The sequence below is a fragment of the Eleutherodactylus coqui genome, chromosome 5 (genome assembly GCF_035609145.1).
Source record: "Eleutherodactylus coqui strain aEleCoq1 chromosome 5, aEleCoq1.hap1, whole genome shotgun sequence".
NCBI classification, from domain to species: Eukaryota; Metazoa; Chordata; class Amphibia; order Anura; family Eleutherodactylidae; genus Eleutherodactylus; species Eleutherodactylus coqui.
In genome coordinates this window covers 256,405,330-256,422,317 of record NC_089841.1, presented here as the reverse complement: position 1 = coordinate 256,422,317, position 16,988 = coordinate 256,405,330, and the positions used below count along the sequence as shown (strand labels likewise).

The following is a 16,988-nucleotide window of genomic DNA, read 5'->3' as shown; positions in this document are numbered from 1 at the left end:
GCACCATCTGCCCCCTCCCCCCGGCACCATCTGCCCCCTCCCACCGGCACCATCTGCCCCCCACCGGCACCATCTGCCCGCCCCCCTTCCGGCGCCCCCCCGGGCACCGCCCGCCCCCCTTCCGGCGCCCCCCCCGGGCACCATCTGCCCCCCCCGGCACCATCTGCCCCCCCCCCCCCCGGCACCATCTGCCCCCCCCCCCCGGCACCATCTGCCCCCCCCCCCCCCGGCACCATCTGCCCCCCCCCCCCCCGGCACCATCTGCCCCCCCCCCCCCCCGGCACCATCTGCCCCCCCCCCCCCGGCACCATCTGCCCCCCCCCCCCCGGCACCATCTGCCCCCCCCCCCCCCCGGCACCATCTGCCCCCCCCCCCCCCCGGCACCATCTGCCCCCCCCCCCCCCGGCACCATCTGCCCCCCCCCCCCCCGGCACCATCTGCCCCCCCCCCCCCGGCACCATCTGCCCCCCACCGGCACCATCTGCCCGCCCCCCTTCCGGCGCCCCCCCCCGGGCACCATCTGCCCCCCCCCCCCGGGCACCATCTGCCCTCCCCCCCCCCCCCGGGCACCATCTGCCCCCCCCCCCCCCGGGCACCATCTGCCCCCCCCCCCGGGCACCATCTGCCCCCCCCCCCCGGGCACCATCTGCCCCCCCCCCCCCCCCGGGCACCATCTGCCCTCCCCCCCCCCCCGGGCACCATCTGCCCTCCCCCCCCCCCCGGGCACCATCTGCCCTCCCCCCCCCCCCGGGCACCATCTGCCCTCCCCCCCCCCCCGGGCACCATCTGCCCTCCCCCCCCCCCGGGCACCATCTGCCCTCCCCCCCCCCCCGGGCACCATCTGCCCTCCCCCCCCCCCCGGGCACCATCTGCCCCCCCCCCCCGGGCACCATCTGCCCTCCCCCCCCGGGCACCATCTGCCCTCCCCCCCCGGGCACCATCTGCCCTCCCCCCCCGGGCACCATCTGCCCTCCCCCCCCCCGGGCACCATCTGCCCTCCCCCCCCCCGGGCACCATCTGCCCTCCCCCCCCCGGGCACCATCTGCCCTCCCCCCCCGGGCACCATCTGCCCTCCCCCCCCCCGGGCACCATCTGCCCTCCCCCCCCCGGGCACCATCTGCCCTCCCCCCCCCGGGCACCATCTGCCCTCCCCCCCCCGGACACCATCTGCCCTCCCCCCCCGGACACCATCTGCCCCCCTTCCGGCGCCCCCCCCGGGCACCATCTGCCCCCTTCCGGCACCCCCCCCGGGCACCATCTGCCCCCCTTCCGGCGCCCCCCCCGGGCACCATCTGCCCCCCTTCCGGCGCCCCCCCCGGGCACCATCTGCCCCCCTTCCGGCGCCCCCCCCGGGCACCATCTGCCCCCCTTCCGGCGCCCCCCCCGGGCACCATCTGCCCCCCTTCCGGCGCCCCCCCACGGGCACCATCTGCCCCCTTCCGGCGCCCCCCGGGCACCGTCTGCCCCCCATCCGGCACGCCCCCCCCGGCAGTGTCTGCCCCCTTTCCGGAGCCCCCCCCCACTCAGCAGTGTCTGCCCCCTTTCCGGCGCCCCCCCCCCCAGCAGTGTCTGCCCCCTTTCCGGCGCCCCCCCCCCAGCAGTGTCTGCCCCCTTTCCGGCGCCCCCCCCCCCCCCAGCAGTGTCTGCCCCCTTTCCGGCGCCCCCCCCCCCCCCAGCAGTGTCTGCCCCCTTTCCGGCGCGCCCCCCCCCCAGCAGTGTCTGCCCCCTTTCCGGCGCTCCCCCCCCAGCAGTGTCTGCCCCCTTTCCGGCGCCCCCCCCCCCCAGCAGTGTCTGCCCCCTTTCCGGCGCCCCCCCCCCCCAGCAGTGTCTGCCCCCTTTCTGGCGCCCCCCCCAGCAGTGTCTGCCCCCTTTCCGCCCCCCCCAGCAGTGTCTGCCCCCTTTCCGGCGCCCCCCCCCCCAGCAGTGTCTGCCCCCTTTCCGCCCCCCCCAGCAGTGTCTGCCCCCTTTCCGGCGCCCCCCCCCCCAGCAGTGTCTGCCCCCTTTCCGGCGCCCCCCCCCCCAGCAGTGTCTGCCCCCTTTCCGGCGCCCCCCCCCCCCAGCAGTGTCTGCCCCCTTTCCGGCGCCCCCCCCCAGCAGTGTCTGCCCCCTTTCCGGCGCCCCCCCCCCCAGCAGTGTCTGCCCCCTTTCCGGCACCCCCCCCCCTAGCAGTGTCCGCCCCCTTTCCGGCACCCCCCCCCCTAGCAGTGTCCGCCCCCTTTCCGGCACCCCCCCCCCTAGCAGTGTCCGCCCCCTTTCCGGCACCCCCCCCCCCTAGCAGTGTCTGCCCCCTTTCCGGCACCCCCCCCCCCTAGCAGTGTCTGCCCCCTTTCCGGCACCCCCCCCCCCCTAGCAGTGTCTGCCCCCTTTCCGGCACCCCCCCCCCTAGCAGTGTCTGCCCCCTTTCCGGCACCCCCCCCCCCCCCTAGCAGTGTCTGCCCCCTTTCCGGCACCCACCCCCCCCTAGCAGTGTCTGCCCCCTTTCCGGCACCCCCCCCCCCCCCTAGCAGTGTCTGTCCCCTTTCCGGCACCCCCCCCCCCCCTAACAGTGTGCGCCGGGATCAGCGCTGTTAGTAGTGCTGGTTAGTGAATACCAGCAGGGGAGTCACAGCCCCTGCCGGTATTTATTAACGGGGTGAGCGGCCGCGTGTCAGCGACTATGGCTACACGTGTCAGTGCTGAGACGCTTGTCATAGGTTCGCCATCACGGCGAACCTAGATGCATGGATTAAGGGGCATGATTTTCAAAATTGGGCCATTTACAGGAGTTTCCTATTATTTTGGCAGCTCAGTGCCTCTACAAGTGTGCAATTGAGTCTGAAACATTTTCTGACCCAATCTGTTCTGAAAGCCACTGTGTGCACCTTTCCTTTCAGGTTCTGCCATTTATCCAGAAGCCGATTAGGGCCACAATGGGCATATTTCTGAGCACAGGAGAGGCAGGGCTATCAATTTTGGGGTGCATGTCACCACTTTCATATGTGCAGTACAAAAACAACAAACTAACGAAAAAAGCCTTTTAAAGTGCATATTTAGAACAATAAAATAAAAATGAAGTTTTAAGTTTTCTCAGTTGATTTGCATTAACCCATGCAAAAAAGGGCTACAAAGACCAGTAAAACCCCTAAAAACAACCTAAGATGTGCATTTTTCAACTTGGGTCATTCCTGTGAGTATCATTCTGACATCCATGAGCCTCTAAAAGTTGGATTGATGCATAAAAACTAAGTGTAATACAACCCGGATTTGAAAAATTTGTCTTGGTTCTTATGGTACAAACAAGCTTGGTCACTAAAGGGTTAAGTATACTGCCTCCTTGAAAGATAGTCTATTGCAAAAGGTCAGTTCACACCACAACCGGGTAAAGGAAGAATAAAAACTAATCAGCTGTAAACACTTACCTGCCCAATTTGTACGTGAGTATCCTCAATAGAATGCGAATATGCTGCAACAAGTCGCTTCATATGAGCGAGGTGAGCTGCCTCTGTGTCTTGAAATAACTAAGAGAAGAAGAAAAAATTAAGAGGAACACTTTAAAGGAATTCTATAATCAAGAGCAGGATAACCCCAATATTTTTTTTATACCCTATGGAAAGGAGATTTCATTGCGAGACAACCATTTTGACCCTTTCCATACCAAGTACGAATCTTAAGTCCTTGCAAGAAGCACTTCAGTAGCCAAGAACACATGAGAGATATGTCCTTGCCGCTCTAGGCTCCCTCCCAGGTTGTCTTACAGCAAGAACACTGATCAAGAATCTTGGCTTTAAAAGACTTGAGATTACCTGCACGAATCTGACCCACCCATGGACATTGGGCCCATCGATAGGAAAGCCACTAAGATTGCAAAACAAAAACAAAACAAAAGAAAGACGACTTGCCTGAGCCAAGCAGCACCTCCACCGAATGACTGAAGAGTTTAAGATTGTCTTATGGACTGATGGAATCAAAATTTAACATCTTTAGTACACCACGCAAGGTTTTTGTACACTGTCCAGCAGGTAAAGGATGGCTCCTGAGTGTATGAAACCAATTCTCAAGCTTGGAAGAGGAAGCATGATGGTCTGGGACTCTTTTGCTGGATCAGGAGCTGGTAACTTTCACCAGGTGAATGGGACACAGGACAAAAAAGGGCTACCACAGCATTTTGATATGCCATGCAACACTCTGGTATACACCTATTTGGCCAGGGGTTCACAATACAGCAAAACAATATACATAACCTAGAAGTATGTTTTGGATCAAACTACTTAAGGCAAGAAGGTCGGTAGGCTTCAAAGAAGAGAACGACCTGCACAGTCTCTAGACTTAAGCCCCATTGAGCTTGTTTGGGATGAACTGGACAGAAGGGCGAAAGCAAAACAACCTACAAGTGCAGCACATTTGTGGGAATTTCTAAAAACAATGTTGGGAAGAAACTTCTGAATGATATCTGGATATTGGGCAAGCTGACAGCGATGGGTACTATATATTTTTTTAAATACACTCATATGGTTCCTTTGCCAGATTGTGTGTTCACTCGCTTATACAAGTGTAGAAATTTCAACCACTGCAGACTTCAGCGGTAGGAAACAGAAGAGTACATTTATTAAAGAAAAAATAAAATGAATACAGCTCCCTGTCACCCTGCCCAACAGCAACCCAAATTAGTTTATGGCGCTTTAGGCAGGTGACAGGTTGCCTTTAACCCATTTGTTCTATGACATAATTTCAAAGTACATTTGAGACATTAAACTGTGTAAGCATCATTCAAAACTGGAAAAATTGAAGAGGTTGCAGTGGGAACTGCATATACCTGCAGCTCGCAGCCTCAAATGTTTTTTTTTTAACACATTATATTGCAACTAGAGCTGTGATCTTAGTCTGGTTTTAAAACCAAGAAACCCTGTTTTCAAGTAATACCAAGATTACTGCTCTATAATCTAGCCTGAGATTTGAAGCATTGCCCCTATTGCTTAAACTGGCCTTCACTTCAGCCAGTGTGGAGGAGGTATTTGCAAGGAACATACTGACAAGCTCAGGGACAGTAGGAAAGGCATAGATAACATCTGCCCCTCTACCTGTAAATGACCAAAGGGGTACATGGACCTTTGCCATCATCCTTGTCAGAGTGTATAGTTTCTTCTGCAATTTAGGTTTTGGTTTCCCCCATTCAGAAAAAAAAAAAATCATGAGAAGATGAACACTTGCTTATTTAAATCCCCTCTGTTCACTTAATTTGACTATTAACATCACAACTCAGACGTTTATCAAGGTCCTGATCACGGTATCAAATAAGTAGCACAAACACTCGCATCTCGCACGCATACACAGAAAAAAAAAAGGAGGGAAAAAGAGGGGTGGGGTAGTGATACAGCTGATAGATCCAAAAGTATTGTGAGCCTATATTGTTTCATCATAAATCATTTAAGGGATAGGTGGATCATCCCTCACTTCTCTTTTCTGGTACCATGTTGTGAGGGAAAAAAAAAAAAAATCATGTCTTTTCATTTCTAACTGCAAATCTTTAGGAAACAAATCGGATAATTTCCCAAATCTCAAAAAATGTTTAGTTTTCTTCTTCCTTCAATCATCCACCCAATCCATTTTGGAACAAATAGGTTAATTTCTTGAAAAATGTCAGAGGCCACTGTTGGGACCATCCAAACCTGCAGAATAGTGTTTTTTGGCACCAGATAGGACAGAATGGAGCAATTTCCTACTACCTTTGGTACGTACATCTAGAAGTAGTCTTGTAGCAGCATATCACGGCACCAAGTATTCTAACAAGTCTTTATTGCACCATAAAACAGCAACGTTTCAATCACACAATGTGATCTTTCTCAAGCCTCCCTCCATAAAACACATCCCACATTTATATACAAAAATGAGAAATAACTCAACCAATAAAAAGTAGGCTGATGCAGGCATATACAATCAATTTACATATTACAAGGATCTCTCCCATGATCTGTTTATACCCAAGACTGCAACGGTAACAAGAGGACATCCGCTACGTTTAGAGGAAAGCAGGTTTAATCACCAACATAGAAAAGGATTCTTTACTGTTAGAGCAGCTAGACTGTGGAACTCTCTGCCTGAGGACGTAGTGATGGCAAAATCCATAGAGGAGTTTAAAAGGGGGCTTGATGTCTTTCTGGAGAGGAAGGATATTATAGGCTATAAATCCAAGATTATTTGTCAATCCGGGTATACAGGCAGGTAGGAACTATTAGGGGTTGATCCAGGGAACAGTCTGATTGCCATTAGGGAGTCGGGAAGGAATTTTTCCCCCCAAAAGGGCTAATTGGCTTCTGCTCTTGGTTTTTTTTGCCTTCCTCTGGATCAACAAAACAGGAGGCTAGACAGGCTGGACTAGATGGACATTGTCTTCATTCAGCCTTACGAACTATGTTACTATATCACAGCCCCTAAACAGTATAATCTGCCTCAGGTGCGACTTCATCCTTAGAGCAAAACATGCAGCTACATGGCATCCCACTATGGCACCCTTGTACTTCTGCGTCATCTGACATATTATTGTGCATATGTGGGATTCGCCAGATATCGCGAGATCCACAGTAGCCCTGAAGCAGTCAGTACATCAGTGCACATACGCAGGTCCACATAGCTCTACTGCAAAGGCTGGATGTTACACTTATGTCCAGCCTAACATCAAATCTGGGCATGCCTGGAAATAACCCAATGTCATGGGCTGGATAAAGACCTTGAGACTATCTATCTGTACGCATACACAGGACCTTTATCCCTCCCAAGGGGGCTAGATGACACACTTGCCATAATGGTATCAAAGCTATGTGCTACCTGACGGCATTCTTACCCAATATATTATAGCTATAGCTTCCCATCTGCTTTATGCCACCCGCACGGACATGTAATAAGGTACACTACGTGAGTGCAGGCGTCTTGATGAAGTCAGTAAAAGATTTATAGCAAGAGGATATCCTGAGGGTCTATTGGACCGCACTGTCAGTAAGGTTAGAGAACTGACACAGAATGACTTGCTTCTTGGGAGGAGCGGAAAAGTTGAGACCAATAGAATTCCTTTTACCTCTACATATGGCCCTTATAGCCAGAAAATCGGTGGCATAGTGAGAAAAAGATTGGCCTTTGCTGTCTAAATGCTGTAGTGATGTCGAGGCATTTTCAGAACCCCCATTAATGGCGTATAAGAGGAATCCTAATTTGAGGGATAGGTTGGTGCATCCCGTTGCGAGTCCCAATTGTGGACTAGTACAACGTGTATTAATACCTACGAAGAACTGTAGCTTTCCGTCTCTGGGGTGTGCATGCTGTGGCAACATTCAAAAAGGTGGCACGTTTAGCCATCCGTTGATGGGCTAGAGAAACCCTATTAGGGGAAGATACACATGTGGCTCCATGCACGTAGTGTACCTTATTACATCTCCGTGCGGGTTGGCATATGTGGGACAAACTAGTAATGAGGTCAGCGTGTGGATTACAAACCATAAAAGCATGGTTAGGACCCAGAAAAAAAAAGGAGTTGCCGATACCTTAACATTTTATGTAGGCAAAACATTCAGTGAATCAATTGAAGTTTAAGATGACAGATCATGTTCCAGCATTGCCGAGAGAAGGGGATAGGCTCAAACTAGTACAGAAGAAGGAATCGAGCTGGATTTCCGAGTTAGACACTGACGCCTAAGGGGTTAAATATGGAGTATCATGTTATGCCACATGCGTAAATTTTGTCTTCTGTCTTATGTTTAGGTAATGTTGTGGTTTCTCTTCTGTTCTTTTTAGGGGTACATCGTTTTTAAGTATGCATGGTTTTTATATTTGGTTTTAAAGGGGTTGTCCCGCGCCGAAACGGGGTTTTTTTTTTTTTTTTTTAAACCCCCCCCCCCCCCCCCCCCGTTCGGCGCGAGACAACCCCGATGCAGGGGTTAAAAAAACAAACCAGGTAGTACTTACCCGAATCCCGGCGGTCCGGCGTCTTCATACTCACCTGCTGAAGATGGCCACCGGGATCCTCTCTCTCTGTGGACCGCAGGGCTTCTGTGCGGTCCATTGCCGATTCCAGCCTCCTGATTGGCTGGAATCGGCACGTGACGGGGCGGAGCTACACGGAGGCGGCATTCTGCACGAGCGGCCCCATTGAAGACAGCAGAAGACCCGGACTGCGCAAGCGCGGTTAATTTGGCCATTAGAGGCCGAAAATTAGGCGGGCTCCATGGAAACGAGGACGTCAGCAACGGAGCAGGTAAGTGAAAAACTTTTGATAACTTCTGTATGGCTCATAATTAATGCACAATGTACATTACAAAGTGCATTAATATGGCCATACAGAAGTGTATAGACCCACTTGCTGCCGCGGGACAACCCCTTTAACTGTATTTGTTTTTTTTCTGGTGGTGTACATGTGTGGCTTCTATACGACTCCATCTTACATGCATATCATATGGCGGCCATTGAATGATAGAGATTTCCCTATATATATATATATATTCAATGCGAAAGTAGTTGTGATTCACCATTACCAAGATTTTTAACCAATATTTATATATGTGTGATTAAGATCTATAATAAATATTTATTCAGCGTTTTTGTTCATCTGACTATCCTTTATTTATTGGGAATAAGTACATTATATATTTATCCTTTATATTTGATGAATCTGTATTCATGGATCAGTATATCCCAGGATCTATAAACTAACAAGTATATGATTTGGGGTAGTTTACCCCTGGTCATTTTTGTATGGGGTGTTTATTTATTTTGCAATAACGATGAAATAGGCATTGTAGCATGCCCTAGTCTGGATGGGAAGCTATAGCTATAATATTGTGGGTAAGAATGCTCTGTCAGGTAGCACATAGCTTTGATACTATTGTGGCGAGACTTGGGTGCGAGTGTGTCATCTAGCCCCTTTGGGAGTGATAAATGTCCTGTGTTTGTGTACACAGGACATTTGATGATACTCAAGGTCTTTATCCAGCCCTGTGTATCTAAGCCGATCCAGTGTGATACAGCTTCACAGCAGATGTATCTAAGCCAATGGTGTGATACTTCTGTATCGGGTGTGATACTTCTGCACAGCAGATGTAGCACAACAGATCGGCTTACGTACATCTGCACAGCAGAAGTATCACACCAGATCAGCTTAGATCTGTGCTGTGCGGATGTATTTAAGCTGATCCGATGAGATACACCTAATGTGCCAGCAGTAATGCAGACCCCTTGCCCCAGCGTGCCCCAGCAGCCCCCCACCAGTTGCCCCAGCAGCGAGTGACCCCCAAAAGTTGCCCCAGCAGTAATAGGGACCCCCAAAAGTTGCCCCAGCAGTAATAGGGACCCCGACACTGCCCAGCAGTAGTAATGGTGAGATCCCCCCCAGAAAGGAGCCGGCCCGCCACCACTGACATTTTTGTGTGGGCTTCTGCGAGACCTGCGCAGAGATAGAACATGCCAGGATTTGTTTTCCACGTGTGTTTTCACGCGGACAAATCATGGCCGTCTGCCTAGGATCGCGTTATCTAATGCAATCCTATGGCAACGGGCACGGGTGGAAATTCTCCCTTCTGTGTTGGAGATGAAACCTGCGTTCTTCTAAATGTAGCAGATGCCCTCTTGTTACCGACGCAGTCCTGGGTATAAACAACTCATGGGAGAGATGACCTTATTATAAAACTCACACATTATATGAGAGATACGCACTGGCCGCACACAAATCCCATTACATGTAAGTGATTTATATGGAAATAAATTACCTCGGTTTTCGTCGGCTTCGGATTTCACCGATTGTTGTCGGACAGATTGACGAAAACAGAGGTATCACTACAAATTTTTTGAAAAATGTACTAAATGGAAAAGAGAAAAAAAAAGCAAAGACAGACCCCCCCCCCCTTTATGTTCCAACACCCCCTTGCCGCCTCTTTTCGTTCCACCGCCCAACTTGAGAAGTAAAAACCCACATTGAGAACCAGCAGTAATGTTCCTAGAGGAACATGACAATCTCCTATTACATAAGTGATGGTAGTTAAATTACACGTGTTAATCTCAGAGATTAAGACCACCCTAGGCGTGAGGTTGTTGAAGGGTAGGATTTGCCATTTTTGATCACTTGTCCCTCCAAATGAATGTGTGTGTGTGTGTGGGGGGGGGGGGGGGGGGGGGGGGTTCTCTTTCGGTGATTTCTTGGTCAAAGCCATTTAGGCAAAGTTTGAAACAGATATGGCAACTTTATGGCTATTGCCAAGAGATTTGTTTTCCATATATATATGACAATAGTAGTTTTCTCCAAGTGAAAGTGGATGTCTCTAGACCAGTGTTTCTCAACTCCAGTCCTCAGGGACCCCCACAACAGGTCATGTTTTCAAAATACCCACAGTATTGCACAGGTGATGTAATTGTCAGTCCTCAGACATTGCCACAGGTGTTTTTACTATAGAATATCCTGAAAGCATGAGCTATTGTCCCTGAGGACTGTAGTTGAGAAAAACTGATCTAGACAACTGACTAATTACCTGCGCCTTTGAGAATGAGGGCCTCTGACTGGTCTGCGTTTATTGGAAAAAGAGACAGGGATCCCAGCTTTTCCATTGGTTTTAAAAGCAAAGTAAAACACCTGTTCAGGGTTCTGTATGGCTAGGAGGATATCATACACAAAAACCATCACTTGAAATTTCCACATCTAGCACCATTATACTACAAAAATTAGAGTTAGCCTGAAGATATAGCAGGAGGGAATCAATTAGAATATTGAATAGTAGAGGAAAAAGAGGGCAGCCCTGCCAGGCCCCTTGAAAAACTCCTGGCCCATTGATATTTTTAAATAAAAGGCCCTTTTAGACACAACGAGAATCGCTCAAAAAAAAAAAAAAAAAAAAAAAAAATCGCTCAAAGCAGTCTTAAGCGATTCTTGTTCTGCCTAAATGCAGGGACATTGTGCAGTTTTCGTGCACTAGTCGTTCGCTGAATTCTATCTTGCTAGAATTGAGCAATCAGCTGTTACTAGTATAGCAGGTTACAGGTAGCAGGCTGTTATCAGCTGGCTGCACTGATAAGATTCTCTATGCCTGTGTCCTGCTGAGAATGCACAGAATTGCCAGTGTCAATTCACAGAGAATTGACACTGGCAGTCAGAGCAGAAAAGAATACAGCTGTTTGTTTATGAAAAAAGGTGTATTTTTCTATTAGTAACCATGGCGGTGTCCCGCTCCACTTACATATTCTACAGTAGCTACTTAGTTACTATCAAGTATGCAAAGATGATCACTCAAAACTGTCACTCAAACTATCATTTAAGTGACTTTTGAGCGATCCGTGTAAAGGGGGCTTAGAGAGTTATATTTAGGAAAGCAATCTGGTTCTATAGCTTTATAAGCAGCAGATTGGAATGTGAGGGTATATGTATATATTGCCATATGTTTTTTATGCTTTTATACTTGTATGCAAGTTCTATTCAATGCTAAAATGAGAAAAACTTAATATGTCGCCTTACATCAGATATTCCAAAGGTTTGCAAGGCTGAGAGAGATGTGTCCAGAAATTCAGAGATGATACAGAACCGAACACGAAGGCCACGTGCTTGGCTGTTTTCCCAGAAGCGCCGTATCTAGATAACGACTGTTTAATTACGTATATAACTATCACTGCCTCAGGAGGAAATCCGGACTTTACATATATGGTTATGCGGTGAATTTGAGCCAATGAGACCATTACCCATTCCTAGTGACGTGACCAAAGGGTATAAGACCCCATGTAATCTGTAATAAAGTGCGCAGTCATGTCCCCGTGTGAGGAACTATACCAGACCTCTGTGTGTGGTGTCTCTTCTTTACCGCCGGCAGCGGGGCATTGGGGTGGGCCTGATTGGTGCTGTACGCAGAATTTCCCTGACAGGGAGATAGCTTGTTTGTTATTTAAATTTTTGCTAGCAGTTCTCCCTTGAACAGGATGTGATGCCAGAAAATAATCAAAGCTATATTGCAAGATTGATGAGACACAATAGGCATTAGATGAGTGCAAGTTGCCGGAATAGTGTCCCTTTAACACTAAAAACTTTTAAAAAGGCTGAAAAAGCCCATTTACAACATTTATTGCTTTTTCGTGACAGCAACAAATATGATAGCTGCAGACTGACAGCAGATATCTATTGAAAATTTAATGTGCGGTGTTCGTTGCCAAATGCTGTAGTTGAAAGTTTTCTTCCTGAACTACAGATCTGCGTCCCATTAACCCCTTAGTGACTAAGCTCACCTACCATCACCCCCATTTTTATTTTTCCTCCCGCCCCCTTTAAAAAAAAAAAAAAATTATCTTAATTCCTTTAAAAATCTATCGACATAGCTATGTGAAGGCTTTTTTTTTTTTCCTGGACAAATATTTTTCATTGGTATTATTTAATGCACCATATAATGTACTGAATAAACTTTTAAAAAAGCACTAAGTGGAGAGAAATTGAAAAAAAAAGGAAATTTCGCCAGCTTTCGGTGCATCTTGTTTCTATGTTGCCCAAACTGCAACAAAAATGACATAACATAGTTGTGCGAGGGCTCATCTTTTGCAGGACCTACTTTAGTTCATGCTGGTACCATTTTGGAATACATACATCACTTTTTATTGCATTTTTCTTGGAGACAGAGAGAACAAAAAAGGGCATTTCTGTAGTCCGCGTTGACTAGCGAAATGGGTCGATAGGAGCTACAATCTAGCGGGTTTTTGTTAGGCTTTAGTAGGACAATTATAGTGGCTTTATAGAAGGAGGGGGGAAGGGAGTTGCCTAATTGGGCCTGGAGTAATGTTTCGTGCAACAGTGGAGTAAGGTGTTCGCTGTATTTCTGGTATACTTCAATGGGAAGGCCATCTGGGCCCGGGGATTTGTTGAATGCCATTTCTTGGATGGTCTGTTGGATTTCGTCTAGGGAGATTGGGGCCTCCAGAAGCGCTATTTGATCGGCATTGAGTGTTGGGAAAACCAAATCTTGAAGGTAGCTAAGGGTATCTGTAGTGGATTTATTAGTAGAGGAGCTGTAGAGATCAGCATAGAATTCTCTAAATCGCTCTGTGATGGAATGCGCGTCGGTAAGCGTCTTGCCTTGTAGATTTTTAATTTTAAGGATGGTGCTGGCCCGGCCCTCCCGCCTGATGAGATTAGCCAATAAGTGGCTAGATTGATTCCCCAGTTCGAAGTAATATTGTTTGGTGAAAAATAATTTACGCTTGGTTTTTTCGTGGGTTTGAATTCTATGCAGGCGGGACATGCCAAGCCATGCCACCCTTTTGGAGTCCGTGGGCTCAGATATATATAGTTTTTCCGCTTCCACAGCCTGGGCCTCGATGTCGCGATCGGCCTGGGATGTAGATTTTTTAATATGAGTGATGGCAGACTTAAAACAGCCTCTGAGGTAAGCTTTGAGGGTGTCCCATTTCAGGGCATAATGGGTGTTGTTGCTGTGGATGTCGTTGTTGTGGAGGTCTAGAAAGGTTGATATGTGGGCGGGTGTTTAGTCGCCGGTGTCGATAAGTTTGAGCCAGAATGGATGCACTTTCCAGGTGGGGATGATCTTGTATTGGGGGAATTCTAAGGATAATAGTATCGGGCAGTGGTCCGAAATGCCTCGCGGGCAGTGTGTTATGTTGGAGAGGTGAATTGCCAGAGGTGGGGAGCCGAATATATAGTCGATTCTGGATAGGGTGTTGTGACCCAGGGAGTGACAGGTGTATTCATGGGTAGTGGGGTGATTGATGCGCCAGAGATCCACCCAGCCCACACTGTCAATCAGCTGTTGCAGGGGGGATTTAGCTGTGGTAGGGGTTGTGGAAGATGTATGGAACCTGTCTATATTTGAGTCCATTACTTGGTTAAAGTCCCCCATGCAGATGACATTTGCCAGGGGGTATTGGTGGGCGAATGCTATGGCCGCTTGTAAAGGATATAGATTGTTGTGGGGCGGGTTATATATACATAAGATAGTATAGGGTTTAGAATCTATTTCCGCATATACGAAGATAAATCTCCCTTTGGGGTCTCTACGGGCGCTAATCGGGTTCCATCTTACTGCTTTGTGGATGAGGAGTGATACCTCCTTTTCCAGGGGGTGTGAAAGGAGTGGCTTACCCATTGGACCTAAGGTTTTTTGAGGAATTCGGCTCTTTCTGTAGTAAGATGAGTTTCCTGCAAACATACAATGTGAGGGTTAAATTGTTTGATGTACAAGAAAACAGTCTTGCGCTTGGCGGCGGTGCCCAGGCCTCTCACATTCCAACTAAAGCATGTTAGCGTCATTTGGGTAGTAAAGTATGGCAAGTTATAAATGTGGCGTTTAAGAGCGACAACATTTTGCGTACGATAGTCAAATAGTGGCACCAGCGCGGACTCTCTGGAAGAATAACAAAAACTGAACTATAATCACACAAATAGTTAACATGTGACATTCCCATTACGATAGTTAAACGGAATGTCAAGAAAAGAAAACTTTAAGCTACGCTCTGTCGAGAGAGTAGCGGTTGTTACAAATGGGGGAAATTCCTATGGCCTTAAGGGAAGTAGTGGCACCGACTGAGCCTAATAGGTTTTGCATCTTATTTATTATGTGTTGAGGTCCCGATATGGGAGTTATTAAGTATTAATTGCGCATTGTTCCCAGTAGGCCAGGGGAATTATAGGAGGCGACATTGTGAATAAGATTTAGAACATAGCTGCAACATATTTAGGATCAAGCGTCCGCTGGTTGTATGGGATGCATACGGAGCCATTCCATGGCTTTGGTTGGAGACTGCATGAAAAAGGACTTTTCCATCCGCTACGATGCGCAAGCGAGCAGGGTAGGCCATGGAGTAAGGGATGTTTCTGTCCTTGAATTTTTTCTTGACCTCTATAAAAGGTGGCTCTCTGTTTCTGTAAATTCGCGGAAAAGTCAGGAATATGGAGATCACCGAATTGTTGTATTTGAGTGGGCCTTTAAGCCTGGCTTGACGCAGCGTGACGTCACGGTCTCTGCAGTTTAGAATCCTTGCCAGGAAGGGATGCGGGGGGGGGGGGGGGGGCCCTGGAGGCGGAGGTTTGGTTGGGACTCTGTGGGCTCTCTCCATGGTGAAGGAGGCTGAGAAGATGTCGTTCTGGAGTCTGCCCAAGGTCCGTCTCGCTCTCCCTCGCCTGGGCGGTTCGCGATGGACGTGGTGTATGTTCAGGCGTGTCTGTCCGGGAGAATTCTTTGAGCCCTTGGCTCGGGTGCTCATGTTGAACAGATGTTGAGCGGGGAGGTTAGTGGAGGCTGTAGGAGTATGGCTCCGCGATGATATTGAAAGAAAATATATGGGGCGGGAGAGAAACCTTGCCCGTGATGTTATGGAGAACTGGATGGCCTGAGACACCTGGTGGTGTTAGCTGGTTACGGTTAGCAGTTAGGGCTGTAGGTTGTGGGCCCTGGAGCTCTGTGTAGGGGCCTGGATTACAGTCCGGCCAGTCTCGCAGGAGGTGGTGGTTCAAGGAGTCACAAGGCTAAGCCCCTGAGGCCCGGTGGGGGTCCTGTGGTGACTCCAGAGGGGTAGCCCTCGAGCCTCAGGCAAGTGGGTGCTTTAACGGGCCGGTTGCCTCTGCCGCCCTCTTTTGCGCAGTTGGTTAGAGGTGGCCCCGGATGCCCAGATATGTGAGGGGCTGCAATATGGCTTCTGCTATCCTGTGAGGGGTCCCACCAGGGGCTTTATCAGGTGGATGCTCCCAGTACGCTGGGTGACCCCCTCCTCCTGTATCGCCCAGGGGTCGTCGACGAGGAGCAGAGGTGAAACAGTGACTGGTTCAGTAAAAGACTTTGTAATATTAAAAATTTGCAGATTGTAGCTTCAATGCAAATATTCTCGATTTCTGTTTCCTTGACTCCTTGTGATAAATGGAGAGCTGGCAAATGCTAAAATATCTTGTCTTATATATTTAGTTTTGTATTTAGGTTAAAAAGCATAAAAACAGAACTTAAAAAAAATTCTAGGTTTAGTGCTGCTTTATTAGCAACACTACACAGTGAAGAGTAGGTTGTAAATCTGAATAATACGGAGCATGCTATCTTATGAGGGGGTTAAATAGAGCATAAGTCATTGCAGCACATGATAGCTATTAAAAGCATGTCTATTGTAATACAAGAGCATTGCTGACAATAGCATCTACCATATGGAGAGGCTGAGCAACTTCTTACAGATGACAGCTTACAATATTCCTCTCAAGTAGTATTTTTTTGCTGGATGCCAGAAACAGCATACGGCCAAAACAAACTCTGGTACGGGGAACCTCTTAAATTGTAATTTCATGCGTGCTGTTCGGACATGCTCATGACGAATGTTGTGGATTTTATATTGTGGATTTGCATGTAGAAAATCCCAGCATACTATAGGACAAGCAAAGAGGATGAGCTCTAAAGAACCCACATCCAAACACTTCAAAAATAGAAATACATAGCATAAACGGATGTGATGCGATTTCTAAATCCTTAGCATGCTGGATGGCTGTGGCTTAGTGGACGGCAGATTAGGATGCGTGGCTCCAGCGTTCCTGAAGACCCCAGCATACAATTTGCTTCATAGGCACCTCTCAGCACCTACTCTAGCATATGGGTCAGGACAAGAGACCCCTTGCTCCAGCAGCAGAAGGAGGAGGAAAAGACCTGGGCTCCATTGTGCTCTATTGTGCTTTATTTTGGCACTCAGCCCCATCAGCACAGTATGGCTCAGCCACACTCCATGCCTGCTCTGGAGAACAGCGGGAGTCTCTTGCCTTGGATCCTCTGATGTGTAGGAGCGAGACAGCAGAGAATCCGTGATGGAGCTCTGCAACACTCCAGAGGTGTCAGGCTCTTTACACACACCAGACCATCAACACTTCTAGCTTGCAGTGGTCCTCCTCCTCCAGCCCTTCCCCTCCATATGCCCCAGCAGGGAGACACTCATCCTACTCCCCAACAACTGAGCGCCTAGATGTTTGGCATTAGAAGGCCCATCTTAAGGCCATTCCCACCAAAAAGGAGCTGGACAGCTTG

At 49.1% G+C, this 16,988-nt stretch overlaps 1 protein-coding gene across 2 annotated transcripts in view; it reads right to left on the bottom strand.

The window, feature by feature from the left end:
- LOC136628559 (F-BAR domain only protein 1-like) overlaps window positions 1-16,988 on the bottom strand; it is a 138,230-nt gene that overhangs the window by 62,113 nt on the left and 59,129 nt on the right. For both annotated transcript variants that reach the window (XM_066604554.1, XM_066604555.1), the window contains one exon: window positions 3,399-3,497. In XM_066604554.1, the coding sequence (XP_066460651.1) occupies window positions 3,399-3,497 (99 nt within the window). The remainder of the gene's footprint in view (window positions 1-3,398; window positions 3,498-16,988) is intronic.